Raw genomic sequence first — 17,775 nt, 5'->3', positions numbered from 1 at the left:
CAGATAGAATTAACATTTTAGCCCTTTCTTGAAATCTTCCCATGTGGCTATAGTGCAGGTGACCTTCTCTATGTCAGCCTGCCTTCTTCTCCACCAAACCATGGCAGTGTCAGCTAAGTATAGCCGGGTATGATCGATTTTTCTGGCATTCTCCACGATCCCCAGTACTTTGAAGTATTGCTCTAAGCTCCACAGAAAATTATCAATGTCATTGGCGTTGCGCGTTCCCTTAAACGCATTCGATTTAGGCACCTCCACACGTGCCATAGGAGCTCCCAAAGCGGTTGATGATCCTGCCATGTCGCCTTGGACCACCACGGAGCGCATCAAGGCCATTTGCTCCTCGAGCTCCTTTATCTTCCCCATCATCCTATCCATTTTCACTTTTAGGAAACGGTTCTCCTCCCTTATGGCAGCATTATCTTCTACTTGGGCATGCCTGAGTGACTCCGTCTTACTCGCTAGCTTGTCGATGGTGGAATTGAAGGCACCTTGCATCTCCTCACGGAACTCTTCTATCCCAAAACCAAGTTCCTCAATGCGGGTGTCAATCTCCTCTAATTTCTCCTCCTCCTCGATCAACACTAGCTCCACCTTCGCAAGACGGATTTTCATATCACCGAGCTCATCACTAGCTCTTGCAGGCTCCCTAGACTTGCCCCTACCTTTTCTCTTGTTGCCATCATGCTCCTCAACTATAAGAACAGCGCGTCCACTAATAACCTTGCTTGGATCTGACATTTTCACCCAAAGAGCAAACCAAGCGTTAATACCACTTGTCACTGAGTAAGTGATTCAATACTAAATTTCACTTCTATTGTACGGCCTTAGTTCCACGAACTAAGTTCAGCCTTCTTCAGTAGCTAAAAACAAGAGCAGTTAGGTGATTGTAGTAACGGAAGTTTGATTGGGGAGAAAGGGTTGCTAGTCAAACAGAAAAGAGAATGATGATGGAAGGAAGAAAATTGTATTGTTTTAGAAAGTGCTATTACAAGGTGTGGATGTTTTAGCCAAAGGTTTTGTGTTAGAAGTTGTACAAATAAATCTCATTATGGGTATTTATAGGCATTCCACCTCCTCAACTTGTGGTGAAAATGCATTCTCTAACGTGTGGACAAAATTGTCTTAGAACTTTCAGGATCCTTTTGGTAATTTCACACTCTTAGGAGAATTCTGGATTGGCTGGCCAAATTGCCGTGGGACCCTCTTGGCTGGAGATATCTTGTTGCCCAGCAGATTCCTGGAAGCTTTTGGACTGGTCTAGCAGCCTCCAGATTATTCTTGGTGCTTCTGGCCAATTTTGGGACCTCCAGCGGCCCACCAAACTCCACTGGCCAATTCTCGCACACCCTAGGCCCTTCTGGAAGCTTCGTGTGCCTTCTAGCACATCCCCCGCCTTGCATTGCCTTCCTATTATTCGCAGACTCGAGCTTCGTCTGGTGTAGCTCTATAGGCCAACTTTATCCCGTAGCAGCACTTTTGCGCGGCCGCCTGTGCTCCTTATGCGTGCCAGCTCTACGCGCATGCCTCGCGTGTCAAAATTTTTGAATTTTTGAGAGAGTTGGAAAGAGTTATGAGACATGACATGAAGGATTTTCAATGGAACTCGGTAAGAGTTAGGTGAGAGAATTTAGAGTCTATCAAACATAGGTATTGAAAACATCTTTTTTTTTTAAAAAAAGAAAAAAGGAATATATTGATGGAAACCGGTAAATATTTTCAGCTATTTTTGATATCATGATTGGATGTTTTCAACTGATTTTAATGGGACATATGAAATTAGTATTGCATTATAAAATTACTCCACCCATATGACTATGCTCTAGAAGGTTCAGTGCAAATGAATTCCAATCGAAAAATAAAGAAGTTGAGATTATAAATATTTTTTTTTTAGAGTTATAAAAAAATTGAAGATATAGAATATGAGACTTAGTAAATCTGCATTCATCTCTTATCATCATGTTAAATTTGCATTAAGTATTTATTTGCATCAAGTAAGTTTTTATTATGTATACATGTAAATGCAAGTGATTCAGTCATATTCTGATGATATACATGTGATAGTGGGGGCCACAAGAATACTGCAAAAAAGGACCAAGTGGGTTAAGTTCCATTACAGACCCACTTGGTGTACTCAGTTGAGAGAGTGTTGGGTCCCTCACTATCCGCTGCAACTTGCAAGGCCCATAATGCTCCTCTTGTTTTTGTATTGTCATTTCTCAAGTCTCATCACCTAACCAACTAGGAAGTTTCCTTTCAACCAAACTTTTGGCATTTTCTCATAACACAATTTAAAAACAAAAATAATAATAATAATAATTTAATTTTTATCATTTTAATAAAAAATATTTAACTTCTAAAGTTTTATTTTATTAACAAAAATAATTATTTCGTTAAATTTAACTGTACAATTATAACTAGTTATTTGAATTTTACATTTTATAACGATTTAATTTTTTTAATTTTAATATTTATAATAATTCAGTCTATTTAATTTTAGTTGATTTTTTATTAATAATTAATTAATAATAATTTTTTTTATAAAATAAAAATTAAAGATTAAATTATGTACTATTAAAAAAAATAAATCATTAATTTTGTTGAATTTCAAAACAATTTGGTAAATTAAAAAAATAAAAGAAAATAAAATAAGACCAGCAAAGCAATTTGACCACCACCTCCTCTTGAGGCCCCACCCTCACCCTGTACCCTCCAATGCCAGCCAGGACTTTTGAAAGGTCCGTTTTTATAACTGAAAAGTCCTTCAACTGCTTTTTTTTTTTTTTTAATTTTCTATTTTGAGGAAATACTTTTAGATTTTAATAATTGAATAAATTATATTTTAATTTATAAATTTTATTGTAATTAATAGATTAATTTTTATATTTTTAAATTAAATATTTAAATTTTTATATAATAAATTTATTTAAATTAGAGTTTATTATATTCATAATTTTACTAGTCAATTGAATTTAAAATTTTTTTATGAATATTTAAATTTTTTAATATTGATAAATAATTTTTTATTTTGTAAATTATAATTTTAGTGAAATTTTGTATTATTAAAATTAAATTTTTAAATTTTATTTATATTTAATTTGTTTAAAATGATAGTTTTTTATTTATTTATTACATATATTAGTTTAAAATCAGTGGATAATTAAATATTTTTTAAAAGTATAATTTTTTTAAAATATTTTTTATAAAAATTTACGATTTATCTAAAGTGATTTGTATCACTTAAAATATTTGAAATTATAAATATTTTTAAAAAGTTTTGAAATTATAAGCATTAAAATATTTTAATGAATAAAAATTAAAAAATATTAAAAAATAATTAAATGAGATATTATAAATAAAAATTAATAGAGATTTAAATATTTTTTTAAATAAAAATTAAATTATTAAAATAATTAAATTATAATAGATGAGAATAATTAATTATAAAGGAATTTAAATGTATATTTTTTAAAATAGGGAGATTGATTTATTAATTATATTAAAATTTAAAAGTTACGTATAATTTATTTATTTAAAAAAATAATAAATATTTTTAAAATTTTTAATAGTAAAAATAAATGAAAGAAATTTAAATTTAAAGAGATTTAAGTGTTTAATTTTAAAAATATAAAATTAATTTAATAATTATATTAAAATTTAAAAATTAAAGTGCAATTTCTGGTTTATATAGGTTTTTCTCTTGATCTAAGTTAATGTTTGAGGCTTTTCTTCATAAACTGTGAAAATATAAATTAAGAAATTCAAGATTTTGTATGTAAGAATCCAAGAATTAATAGCTTTCTTGGGCGGTGCAAATGCTCTTTATAACTTTTTGAACATGGAATAAAGCAAGTTGGCACCACTGAAATCCTTGATTGATGGTGGCAGCTAGCTACTATAAATTATAATATTTTCTCCCTAATATGGATCAGCATATTTGATTCAAATAGAAAAAATTGATCGAATCGATTTAAAAATTTGATTCAATTTTTTATATATTTTGATTTGATTTAATTTTTAATTTCAAAAATTTTAGTTATTTCAGTTCGATTTAATTTTGATCAGAAAAAATCAAAAAAATCGAATCGAATTAATTAGCGAGAATAATATATTTTTTCAATAATATAGAGAAATTAAATCATATTAAAATTAAAATATTTTAATTAAATTTTAAAATATTAAAAATAAAGTGTAAAAAATAAAAAAATTATTAAAAATTAAAACCGATCAAATCGAATCGAACCGAATCGAATCGAACCGAATCGAATCAGATCGGTTCGATTTGATTCAATTTCTGACCAAAATCAATTCGATTCAGTTTTCATAAACACTAAAATTTTGATTTTCAGTTTATTCGGTTCGATTCGATTTTGAACCGAACCGACCGAATGCTCACCCCTACCTTATATAATTTTTATTTTTATTTTATTTTTAATTTATAATTAATATGTAAATTAATTATTTTATTTTCAATATAATTTTTTATTTATTAATATTTAATTCATACTATTATTATTAACAGATTTTATTATTTTAATAAAATTTAATATTTTCATTATATACTAAAAATAAGTATAATTAAAAAAATTATCTTTTAACTAAAATAATTATAATTTTTTAATTTATTTGAAATTAAATTGAAAAACTTTTAAATTTTTTTTTTCTTTTCTAGGTGGGTATATATGCATGTGCAAATTGATGGATATTTTCAAAAAAATAATGCAAAATGTCATAATATAATTTTTTTTTTAATTTTTCAGAAGGGAAAAAAAATCAAAATTTAGATTTTTGTAAAAAAAAATATTTATCCATTATCAATCATTTGATTAGAAAAAGATGAGAGAATACCAAAGAGGCCAACCAAATCTCACAGTTAATGATAAGTAGGATGATTCCCCATAGCCAATCAATGAAAGAGAATTCCATTATGCATTTGAATTTTTAAAATTGAATCTCTTCTTCCATTTCCCACCTCCTTCACCTTCATCCTCACACCAACCCAATCTTCAAAAGCCAACATGAAAGATCTCAACTTTTCTGTTGTGTCTTTGAAAAGGCAAGCCTTTTTCACTGTTTCTACAGAATAAAGTTTGCAAATTTGATCTGAAAATTTGACTGAAAAGCACAAAAGATGGCTAAAAAAGGCAGAAAGAAAGAATTGCTTGCAAGCATTTAACAATTCCTAGTTGCCAATAGGAGCTGTATCTAAACACATGGAGGCTCATCATGTTGCTTTCAAATGCTAATCCAAGTCATCTCCTTTTCTAAAACAAGGCAAAGAATGATTATGAAAAAAATGGAAACGAACATGAATCCAGAAAGAGCGATTATTAGGCGAATTCACATCTAGAGCCTTTTTGTCACCATTCCCTCTTTTTAGTTATGAGTAAAGATGGAAGTAAATCATGAACTTGAGAAAACCAAGTTAGTGTAATTACGGAGGGCTCCAGACGTTAGCTTAGCTGATTGATGTCATTCAATCCATCTGAGAACGAGTCGATTTCATACACATCAAGTCCTCTTGTTCGTCCAGGTGACCCTCCCTTGAGTGAGGATACATCCAAGACAATCCTATTCGATCCACATAATCATAGTGCTACGTCAATAATCACATCAGTTAAGCATTCAATTGGATCGAACGTAATGAATTAGTACTCACAAGCTCTTCGATCCCTTCTCTACTTCTGGTGTTCCACATTTTATGATGATCTTATTACTGATCTTTGATATCAAATGGTCTGCAAGCAGATTAATCCCTTGGGGTGCTGGAGATTTTTGGGTTGGTATTGTATTTCCATCCAGCCCCAAGAGTTTCTACAACAAAAGAAAGGCACTATCAGAATATTAAACATGTGTTTGTAGCAAAGTTGTGCTTAGATACAAAACAGAATTTTACCTTGAGGTTGTCGTAGCAATCTTCAAGTTTATCATTATAACAGATGTGATCAAAGACGCCTGATGATTTTCCTTGTTCCATCTCCACCTCTGCATTTCGAAGTCGCTTAAGAATCTGCTCCTCTGCCTCAGTACCCCTATTTGACAGAATTTATATCAGATCCAATGCAGAAAGATATATGAATCAAAAGGTTTCCAATGGAGAGTTTATCTCACCTTGCACGAAGTCTCTTCTCAAGTTCATCCATTGAGGGTGGACAGATAAAAATGAAAATTGCATCCAAAGAGCTAGCCCTCACGGATCTCGCCCCTTGGACATCAATGTCAAGAATACATCTCTAGGGTTCCACACAACAATCAAACCAATTACATTCTTGAAACAAGAAAAGAATACTTCAAGGTTGCAGATACAAATATTTTGATTGAAGTAGAGAATAGTTTTAAAGCATGGGAAGGTGAAGGGAAAATGTTTTACCTTCCCTTCATCGGCAACCACCTCAACAGCTTCAATACTTGTTCCATAAAGGTTCCCATGAACAGAAGCAAACTCGAGGAATTTCCCATCTTTTATATCTTTCTCCATAACACTTCTCTCAGTGAAATGGTAGTGCACTCCATCTTTCTCCATACCCCTTGGAGCTCGAGTCGTGTGGCTTACAGAAAATCCAAACATCGATGGGAATTCCTTCATGAGCATTGATATTAGCGTTCCCTTACCTACGCCTGAAGGACCACTTATGACAACTGGCCTCTCAACATTGCCCCTCACACCCTTACTCCAGGCCACAACCTCTGTCCCCAAATCTTTCTTCTGCTCCCTAACATACTTAGTATCCACCTGCAAACATCAAAATTAAGATACTGTAAGTTAAGAATACTCTATTTTGATTTTCATTAAAAAGGGTTTCAAACTTATCTTCTTCTTCGTAACATTTGAAACAAGTTCATTTCACAACTTTGGAAACAAAAATTATTAAGAAAATCAAGTGTAAGTGTAACCACATTAAATCCAAGAATTTCAAACTCTGAAATACAGACCTCAAGAAACCAAATGCAGTCATCTGGTGCTGATCCCTTCTTAATAATCAAAATTCGGTCATCGTTCAATGGCACAGCTGAGTGTCCTTTACATGGCTTGGGCTTTGTTCCCAGCACAGTTGGAATTTCCCTAAAAAGGTAAGTTCTACCTCAAATTAGCAATCCCAAACCCAAACTCCCAGTTACGAACACTTCTACCCGAGAAAAGTAACAATCATGTAGGAAGAGCTATAAGCTCACCAGTTCCCAGTAGCTTTGTCAAAAATTCGAACTCCAATAGACGATTCAGATTCATCATCACTACCACCAATGACGTACTGCCAAAAAAATAAATTTTGCAATTTCACAATCAACAAGGTGATTGACCAGTTTCATCACTAAAGACCAAAATAAACATTTTAGAGAAGAACCAATCAATTATCAAGCATTCTTACAGTTTTATCTTGTATGGTAATGGCTGTTTCACAGTCCTTATATTTAAAACCAAATCCATTCTGATACCCATTCTGCAGATCATCAACAGTGAAAGCTGGGGCCTCTCCCTAATGATCACAACAACATCCAAACGTTAAATCCCAATAAAGCCTTATTGTTCCACATTTAAATGCCATTATTTTGCTGCAGTCCTTCAGTGTGGTTCACATTTCCTTTGGTCAATTTTGATCCAATGATGGAAGGTAAATTATTAATAATAATAATAACAATGTTATAATGATAATAATTAAGAGCTCACCATGGAGAAACTATGCCTCCAATACAAGATTCACCCTGATCAATAAACATGGAAAGAGAATAGATCAAATCAAAAGATCCATATTTCTTGATCTACCATTACAGGCAAAGTACTATATTGGATATACAAGCTTGACAAAGCAAAATGCAAATAGACCCCACATGTCATATACCAGAAAATATAAGAAAACTCCAAAATATGAGAAGAAAAAATGAAAATTGAACTCCAAGAAAATAAAAAACCAGATGCCAATTTAGTATTCCAAATGAAAAACAGAAATATTCAGTTAAACTGCCCCACCAACATCACCAAAAAGAAAAAGAGGAAGAAAATGGAAGCAATAACAGAAAATTTATGTCGTTTTTCCCTGAAATCTCCGAAGGAAAATGTGTGTGAAAAAAAAAAGAACAAAACAGCAACACACAATTATAAGAAGCAGACGGGCAATATTCAGCCCCCTAACAAGAGATGCAAACATTAAAAGAAGAGTAAATAATAAAAAGAAAATCAGAAGAAAGCTAAAATCTACAGATCAAGCCATTGATAGAACCAAGAAACCAATGAAAAACGCAAAGTAACGCTTAAAAGAATAGCACAAAAAGAAAAAGAAGAAGAAAAAGATTGGCACCCATGTACACACCTGCGTAAATGGGCAGAAAATTGAGAGACAAATACAAGCTTTGATGGAAGAAGATGGTGATATTTATAAGAGGAGTCGTCTAACTGTGTTCTTTTTCAAGACTAAGCTACGGTGTGGGCAATTTGTCAAATCAAAACAAACTTAGGATACAAGAAGAAGCTGCAAGAGAAGAAGAGAAGCATTCTCATATTTATAGGCGAAAGAAAGGTCTAGAAAGACGAGGTTTTTAGAGAGAGAGAGAGCCGCGGCCGGAGAGGGAGGAAGGGTGGTGGTGGATGCGGTGCTAGGCTAGGCGTGGTGGCTTTTGGGTCGCATTTATTCTGCGCGACAACAAGACACGGCTCTATTTTTCTCGCCTCTGAGATCTGCTCTTGAAAAAAATTTATAAAACATTAATTTTTTATTTTTATTTTTTTTTCTCTATTTTCAGTTTATTTCTTTCTTCTTATATTATAATTTAAAATGAATATAATAAATTCATTATATGAATAATTTATTTAATTATTAGCATTATTATAATAATAAATCTCATTTTCCCTTAAATTTTAATTAATATTTAATTTTACCTAAAACTAAAATGTTAACCTAATTATCTAAAACAATCATTATTTTTTAAATTTGATTATTTTTCAAATTTGATAAATTAAATATTAAAACAAAATCATTATTAGTAATAAATTTGATAAATTAAATAAAAAAAATTTCTTAAAATAGAAGAATTGACTCCTAATAATAAATTTAAGATAAAGCCTTGTTTGTGAAGATGGCATAATCTTCTCTAAGTTATTCCATGAAAAATTATTATTATTTAATTTTAGATTATTCTTATAATTTTAACTATTAATATCATTTAATCTCTTTAATTTATTTAACTATATAAAAATAAGTTGATTAATTTTTTTAAAGATGAAATATAAAAATATTTTAATTAAAATTTTAAAAATTAAAAAATTTTAAAAATTAATTTTTAATAAAATGGAGGCTTGATAGGAATTCATTGTTCATTGATTGACTGCCTCATTTTTGTCAAGTGGATCCCAAATTCGTTCAAGATGTGACATTTTTTTATACAATTAATTAATTCTTCTGCAGATGAATTACTCCCACTTTACTCTATAATTACTTTAATTTTGTCCCTCAACTTGGGATAAGTAAATAAATAAATTCAAATATTTTTTATTTAATGTATTTTTCTTGGATAAATCAATCAAATTTTCTCAAGTAAAAAATTAAAATAATTTTTTTTTTTTTTACACAGGAGTTTTAGAGATCTGAACCTGCCTACCCAAAGTCCAAAATATGTGTAAGTGAGAGGCTGAGATTACTTTTTCGTATACTATAATTAATAAATTAATAAATTATTTTTTTCAAGAATAATATATATATAATTTAATTTTCACTTTTTTTTTCTAATCTAACCAAAATGTAATTAAAAAAGATTTGTGTATGTGTGTGTGATGAGTAGAAATTTATAATGTTAGAATTTTAAAATTGTTAGTAAATATATTAAAAAGAAATTTAAATATTTTTATATAAAATCGTATTTTAATAGTTAAAATTAAAAAAATGTTTAGATAAAAAAAAATTGATGTTTAATATGATATGCTAATTCTTTAAGGAAAACTGTCTTTTAGAAATTTTTACGATTCTACCCACGCCATGAAAATTACCAATTGAACATTTAATTTTTAAACTTTTATCAATTCTATCCTACTGTTAGGCATTTCAAGCGTGCCTGTGTTGGATCTTTTCTGTACATAGTCATGTTATGTCGCAATAGAAATTATGATGAAGAATTTATTAATTAATATTATTTAATTAAGACGATATAAAACAAATGATAAGTTCTAAATCGAAAAGTCTTATTTAAAAATTGAAAAGTAAATTTTAAATAGTTAAGAAAAGTTTATTTATAATAGAAAAAAATTTTAATATCTAAAATTATAAAAATATCTAAAAAAATATTTAAAATATAGAATTAATCTCTAAACAGTAGAATTTTCGTATCGAATTTTATAATAGGTGTGCGGCCGTCGTCAAATTTTTGAAAGTCTTGTGTCTCAATATTTTTTTTCTGAAAAGTTATTGTGGGTCTCTATCATTAGTAGTAAAAGTTAGATTCGATTTAAGTCTGTCATAAAATATAAAACTAATTATTTCGTATCAAAATGTAAGTAATTACAGGAAGTTTGAAATGATTAATATGTTTAATGGTAGTAGGTAATCTATTTTAAAAAATTGAAAATGATGCTTTGTATAAAATTTAAAGAGCTTATTGAAAAGTTTCAAAAGCTTATTGACTATAAAATCAAGTTTAAAGGCAAAATAAAGATATTGGCTTAATACAATGTATTAAAAATGATAAAGTGGAAGTTTGATTCCCAATTAGACGAATTCCCTTGGAAAAAGAAGTCATGGATGGTGGAAATTTAGTTTCCAGCATTTTCCAAGTTTTGGTACAATGAGCTTCGACTGTGTCGCCCAAGTTGTCAATATCAGAAGAGACTTGAAAGCTCAGTGACGGACGAAAATGGAGCCTAATTTAACTAATCCATTGAAATGCAAATAAGCATTTCAAGCTCATAAATAACATGAAATAATTTTAGTCACAAATAGGTTCAATATAAATAAAAATAAAGGTTTATTTATCTATTTTAATAATTTAAAGGTTTTTTTTTTATGAGTTTATTATTTTGATATAGTGATACTTAATTTTAATTATTTTATTGAGAGGTCAATAGTCATTTTAAATACACAAACATAAACATGGTAAAACGATGTTACTCGTTTATCTTAATAATTTGAACATTTTATTAAATAAATTTTTAAAATTTGAAGAGTTAATATGTCTTTCCGTTTATTTAACTTATTTTAAAAATTTAAATAAACGGTAATTTTTATAATATAAGAAAAAGATATATTTAATTATAGCATTTCTTGAAAATTTAATAATGATGGAACCCTTGCGATTTATGAGCACAATCTAATAGATTCCCGTTAGGTTACGTTTAGCATTAATTTTTATTTATTTTAATATGTATGCCTCAGAATCAAGTGCCTTAACGGTGTATCTTGAAGATTAAACAGCACCATAGTGGATTTTTCATTTTTTATTAAAAACAATTGCTTTAACATCATCAAGTTCATGCTTTGCATAATCCATATAAGAGGACAAGGAAATTTCATTCTGCATTATATATTTCAAGTAAATTTGAAATGGAAAGATCTTGAACCATACAACTGGAGACTCAAATAAAAGGAAAAGACAAAGAAAAGTTGCAGATGCTGTTGTTTTCTTTTGAATTAATAATTCACTTTCAAATTATTTCATGTTGTGTATGGTTGATGGAACATGTTCCAAAGATACAAATCAAAAGCATTTAAGTTAGTTGCATGCATCACATGCAGCATCTTCATATCCCCATCGATGCTGCAACTGGATTAATTGGGACCATGCATCTGTAAAAGCAGAAGGATGGATTCTTGATCTCCATGACAGGAAGCTTCTAAAACATTGCATTACAGCAAAATCAAGGATGAGTTCTAGGAGCAGAGACCCAAGCCTAAAGAATCAAATTATAAATAAAGAACTTTTTCCATTTTTTTTTGCATGAGTATGCAAATCAATGTATGCATACCATCTACAATTCTTTTGTACTCAGATCCATTTCATCTCATCTCAACTAAGTGCTCTCAAATCCGTTGAGGCACTTACAAATACCCTCTTTCTTCTTTTTCTTTTTGGTATAGGGATCAATATTTCTCGGATTAAGCAAATACACACCAAGCCAACAAGGTGACATGAAATGCGAGAGCCTGAATTCTAGTGGTGGTAGAAAATTTTGCTGTCAATTCCAGTTGAATCTCCATAACTGCTGCAACCCTGCAACAGAATGAGGAAAATGAACTTTAGATGAAATCAACCTCCATAGACATAGTTACTTGTCCACTTGGAGAACAGTATTTTTTTATTTGCATCATGCTATCACCAAACAAAAAAGAAAGAAAGGGAAAAAAAGCATTCTGTTTTGCTTGCAGGACCACTGGTTGGCATTTGACGAGGTATGCCAAGCATCTAAGAATAATGTGTCACATATTCACTTCTTGTTAAAATGCTGGTTTGGAGAATTTAGAACTTAGTTTTGTTTGTTTCATGGAAAATAACTTATATGTGAAATTTTTTATATGGGAATCTATTTTTCCCAAGAAATATCTTATTTTCCATTGTTTGATTGTGATAGTAAAAACAAAGAGCGTTAATAAAATTCATGTGAAGGATATTAATAGTGTCACTAAGAGTTTCAAAGTTCAAAAAATGGCTTTCTATTTGAAAAACTGGAAGTCATTTACCTTTAAAATGATTTAATTTTTTCCTTGACCTAGAAAATACTTTGATTAATTGATTTTCCTGAATGTCTAAACGTCAGAAAAAGCTGAAAATGTTTTTATAGAAAATAATTTCCATGACACAAATGGATAGATTAGAATTAGTTTGGATGACCAAAAAGTTCTGATGATATTTATCATTTGAACTGGAATTCATCAAGCACCTGCCTCGCCACCAAACCATTTTAACTTGAATGGCTCTTCCAATTAGAGCAACTTATGCACAAATACCAGTCAATCCAAGGATATCAGGGTTTTAATGGCATGCTACAGTTGGTTAAATCAGTAAGAGTTCATTTCAATTATCAAAACAAATAAAATTCCACTGAACATAATGAACAAGTAGATAGAAGCATGGCATACAAAAACAGTAATTAGAACAGAAACCTCCTAAAAATGAATAGACAAACAGATAACTAGTTAGCCCAACCACATACCTAGTTAGTAGTTGATTTCACCTTGATGCCATTGAGAAAAATCTCAGGAATATGACTTATCTTAGGCCAATCATCTCCAGTTTCTGGATCACACCTTTCACGTAGTTCAGGGCAAAGTCCGATCTTCAGTTCTCTCAAGGCAGTGAGGCAGTGCATCTCCTCTGGCAGAGAAAACAATTCAGGACACCTTATGATTTCAAGTCGTTTAAGTGACGTTAGATTTTGTGTCCAGTCTGGTAATGCTGCGAAGTTAGGACAGTCATCAATGTATATGTATTGTAAGGTTGTTGCACATCCCTGAAGCCATTGGGGTAAAGTCTCCAACTGTGGTAATTCTCCAATGACCAATGAAGTAAGCCTCAACTCGAAATCTTCGTCGTACTCCATTTCCACCAAGTTCAGCTTTCCACAGTCACCAATTACTAAGGTCTCTAAAGCAGACAGGTACATTAAACTGCGGGGTAAACGAGTCAAGCTTCCACACGAAGTTATCACCAATGTTCGAAGTGATGTGAGGAACTGCATATCTTCAAACAAATGTTCCAAATTTCCACATTCGAAGAAGGACAGGTATCGAAGAGAACTGAGGCATTCTATCCTATTCTCCAGCAAAGAAGTCTGTTTTGTAGTTATCTCCAAAAATCTGAGGTTGCTCATGTTCTTGATATCTCTAGGAATTTCTTCAAGCTTCTCACATTCTTCAAGTCTTAAGGTTTGCAGATTCTGCAGCTTACAAAAGGAATTGGGGAGTTTTCTGATCTGTCGATTTCTATAAAGGTCAAGGTATCTCAAATGCTTCAAGTTACTAATTGAATTTGGCAATGTCTGAAAGCATGAATCACTAAGATTTAGCACTCGTAAGTATTTGAATCTTGATATGCAGGTGTCAATAAATTTTTCGCTACCAGGCCCCATCCCTCTAACTGGGAAAAATATGGTTCTCACCCTGTCTAACTTTGTTAAGAACTTTGGAATTTCTTGGCCTGGAAAATCAGTACTCGAAAAAGAAATATGACGAATTTTTTCATTAACAGTTTGGGTGAGAAAGGTTACAGTTGAGCATTCACTTTGTGCAACTGATATAGCTAGATCATGCACAAGATCATGCATTTTGCAGGTGAAAAAGAAACCATGATCCTCAACATCCTGCAAAAATGATCTTGACCATAATTCTTTCACATACTGCATCCCATGGTCCTCCAAATCCTGGTCTTCATCATGTGAATCAAGAAGCCCATGAGCCATCCAAAATTGTACCAATTCAAAACTATACAACACGTAATCTTTTGGGAAGAGGGAACAATATGCAAAACATCGTTTCAAGTAAGATGGCAATTGATCATAGCTCAATTTCAGCACTGGGAGGATGTCATTTTCCTCCTGTTTCAATTTCCATATCTCATTATCTCTTATGGATAGCCAATGTCTTTCATCGGTAGATGCATAAAGCAAACTTCCTAATGTCCTCACTGCTAGAGGAACACCTCCACATTTCCTCACAATCTCATTCCCAATGTCCACAAGTTTTGGATATTGCTTCTCTTGTCCTGCATTAAATGCCCATTTCAGAAATAAAGACAAGCAATCCTTGTGTGGAAGACCCGGCAAATTGTATGCAAGCTCATTGCCCATAATAGAAGCAACTTTTGAACTTCTTGTAGTGACAATAATTTTACTTCCCACAGCACAACCCTCCAATAAATCTCTTAATTCAACCCATTTCACAAGATTTTCATTCCACACATCATCCAATACAAGCAAAAACTTTCTACCGCCCAAACTCCTTCTCAAATGTGCCTGCAATTGATCCATTGTCAAGTCACGATAGCTTCTCCCAGTAGCAGAACTAGTGATTTCTTGTGCCAACCTAGTAACATCAAAATCTTCAGACACACAGATCCACATCTTTAATTGAAAATTTCTATCAACCCTTTCATCATTGTACACCATTTTAGCTAGTGTTGTCTTCCCTTGGCCTCCAATTCCAACTATGGGAACAACTGAAAGATTTTCTAATTCACCATGATGTAACAAATATTCAATAATTTTATCTCTATCAGATTCTCTCCCAATAACATCAGAAGCCTGGACAAATGAGTGAGTCATCTCCCTTCTCCTGTACACAACTCGCTCATCTACCAATCTTTCAGTGAGATGAAATTTACCCTTTTGAGCAGAAATCTCATCTAACCTCTCTCTAATTTCTTTCATTCTATTACCAATCTTGAAGCGGAATACAAGTGGGTTATTAGATCTCGAAAAGAAGCGACGTACCTTACTATCAGTAGATTGTCTCTGCAAGGCTTCGCACTCAAATTCATCAACAATGTCTTCTGCATCATAACAGGCCTCTTTGAGCTTCGATAACCAGATGGTAAGCTCATGGTTCTTCCCCTGTTGCTCCTCGGCATCCAAGAGGACAGCTTTCACAGTGGACAAGGTGCTCTTAAGCTTAGCGAGGTCGTCGTTGACATTCCAAGCTAAGCTAATCTCTTCAAGGACTGGGGAAGCTAATTTTCCAAGAACACTTTCGGCTACGTTAAAGAGAAAAGATTCTACCATTTTTCTGATTCTTGGAGATGAGACAGAAACTCAATGAAGAGAAGAGACTATGCAGAGATGGTGATCAATGAATGGGAGACTCTAATGATTGATGAACAAATTACAGATAAGCACTAGTAGAATGATTGCTGAAAACCGTTGACTTGTAAATCAACGAAGTCAATACAACGGGCGGAGGAGAGGAGTTTGAAAAATGGGCCGGGCTTAACCTGAAATTCTGAAAGAAAATTACTATTTAATTTTTATTTTATAAGAAAATACGTTAATTAATTTGATATTTTAAAAAATTTATTAATTAATTATACTTTTAATTTTAATTGTAAAATATTATATGATATAAAAAAATTAATTATTAAATTTTTTTATAAAATTAAAAAATTAATTAATAATTTCGATCAAGTCTCCGTCAAGGTTTCTGAGCAATTTTCTGTAATTGGAGTGGAAGCGAAGCTCGTGAATGAAAGTTGGCGGCTGCATGGAATTGAGGCTTGTAGAATTTAGTTTGACATCAATTATTGTGGTAGTCATCTTGAGAGCTAACAGAAACCCACCGAATATTGGGAGAACAAATTATAATTTTTTTTCTTTTCTTGCTCATGGCTATGGGGTTTATATACAGGTGTGGTTAAGATCACAAATCAAGCGTTGTTATAATGGTTTTCCTGCCCTTGCATGGAAAGGGAACTATGGATTCCTTGCCGGCGGGAGATCTCACTAGGTTTCATAGTCCATCTGGGATTCGGAGTTTCTCTGATGCTATGGATAATCTTGTCGAAAAACAATGCAACACCCACTATTATTTTCTTACAAACTACCAATCACTAATTTCCTGCTAAACTTTTACGTTAAATTCTTTTTTAGTGACAAAGATGCCAATCATATTATCACGAAAAACGACAAACACAATTCAGCATTTCATAAATAAAAATTTTTTATTGAAAATTTATTAGTTAATTTTTTTATTTTAAAAAATATATTAAAATATTTTTAATATTTTAAAAAATTTATTAATAATCTCACTATTAATTTTAACTATCAATATTTTACTATTTAATTCATATAACTTTTTTAAAAAATTATGAATTAATTTACTAATTTTATAAAATATTTATTAATTAATTCTTTCATATTAAAAATATATTTTAATTTTTTTATAATTAATAATTAAAATTAACAAAAAAAATTAAATAATAATTTTTTTATAACATTCTACGGTCAATCAATTAACGAAATTAGAAATTAAATAATAATTTTCAGTTTTATAAATTTTAAATATAGATAAAAATACTCAATTAAGAGATGTGTTTGTATATATTTCTATAGGAATTAATTTTAAATTTTACAGTAGATTTAGATCGAATCTAATTTTTACTATTGCTTAATAGAAATTCACGATAACTTTGTAGAAAAGAAATTTTGATATGCATCTTTTGATATGCATAACTTTTAAAAAAAATATTTCAATTGGGAAATTTTAATGTTTAAAAAAGTTAATTTTATATTTTAACTATTTTTTAAATATTTTTATAATTTTATATATTAAAATTTGTTTTCTATTATAAATAATTATTTTAATTATTAAAAATTTACTTTTTAATTTTTAAAAAATTTTAAATTTTTTTTTATTTTTTAACTTATTTTTTTATATTATTTTAATTAAATAATATTAGTTAAAATTATTGACGGAATCAAAATATTCTTTTATTAAAAATAGATAAGAGAAATGTCAAATTAGCATAATTCTACATAACTAATATCGAGTATTCAAAGAAATACACTTAGTCTAATAAAATTATAACACGATAATTTAAAATAAAAAATTATTTATCACTTTTCCTTTGATTTTTATTATTATTTTTATTTTATAATTTATTTTCACTTTATTTTTTTATACATAATAAAAAATATATATTTTTATTAATTTTTTAATTATATTTATTTTAAATATATTAAATTTTCTTAAATATTAAAAAATATTTTATGAGATTTTTAAAAATAAAATAAAAAAATTATAATAGTTAAAAATAAATAATAATTTTTAAATAATAAAAAAATATAGATAAAAATTATAAAATGGATATTGC

The 17,775-nt window shown here is 30.3% G+C and overlaps 2 protein-coding genes across 3 annotated transcripts; both read right to left on the bottom strand.

Annotated features, from left to right (window-relative positions):
- Positions 1–5,132: 5,132 nt before the first annotated feature.
- LOC110623646 (guanylate kinase 2) lies at positions 5,133–8,652 on the bottom strand. Of its 2 annotated transcripts, XM_021768646.2 has the most exons (11): positions 8,307–8,652; positions 7,667–7,701; positions 7,368–7,475; positions 7,174–7,250; positions 6,934–7,063; positions 6,371–6,733; positions 6,112–6,233; positions 5,897–6,032; positions 5,660–5,814; positions 5,439–5,571; positions 5,133–5,264 (listed from the first exon to the last, which is right to left on the bottom strand). In XM_021768646.2, exons 2-10 carry the CDS (start codon positions 7,667–7,669, stop codon positions 5,454–5,456), a joined length of 1,212 nt encoding a protein of 403 aa, XP_021624338.1. In that variant the 5' UTR covers positions 7,670–7,701; positions 8,307–8,652; the 3' UTR covers positions 5,133–5,264; positions 5,439–5,453. The 2 variants fall into 2 exon arrangements, with proteins under 2 accessions (XP_021624338.1, XP_021624337.1); XM_021768645.2 differs by having other exon boundaries at positions 5,133–5,571.
- Positions 8,653–11,559: 2,907 nt separating this feature from the next.
- LOC110623082 (putative disease resistance protein RGA3) lies at positions 11,560–15,804 on the bottom strand. Its single transcript, XM_021767948.2, has 2 exons — positions 13,130–15,804; positions 11,560–12,189 (listed from the first exon to the last, which is right to left on the bottom strand). Exon 1 carries the CDS (start codon positions 15,689–15,691, stop codon positions 13,130–13,132), a length of 2,562 nt encoding a protein of 853 aa, XP_021623640.1. The 5' UTR covers positions 15,692–15,804; the 3' UTR covers positions 11,560–12,189.
- Between the last annotated feature and the right edge of the window lie 1,971 nt (positions 15,805–17,775).

The sequence above is a fragment of the Manihot esculenta genome, chromosome 9 (assembly GCF_001659605.2).
Source record: "Manihot esculenta cultivar AM560-2 chromosome 9, M.esculenta_v8, whole genome shotgun sequence".
Lineage (NCBI taxonomy): Eukaryota > Viridiplantae > Streptophyta > Magnoliopsida > Malpighiales > Euphorbiaceae > Manihot > Manihot esculenta.
The sequence above is the reverse complement of the archived record's forward strand: the minus strand, read 5'-3'. Positions and strand labels throughout refer to the sequence as shown.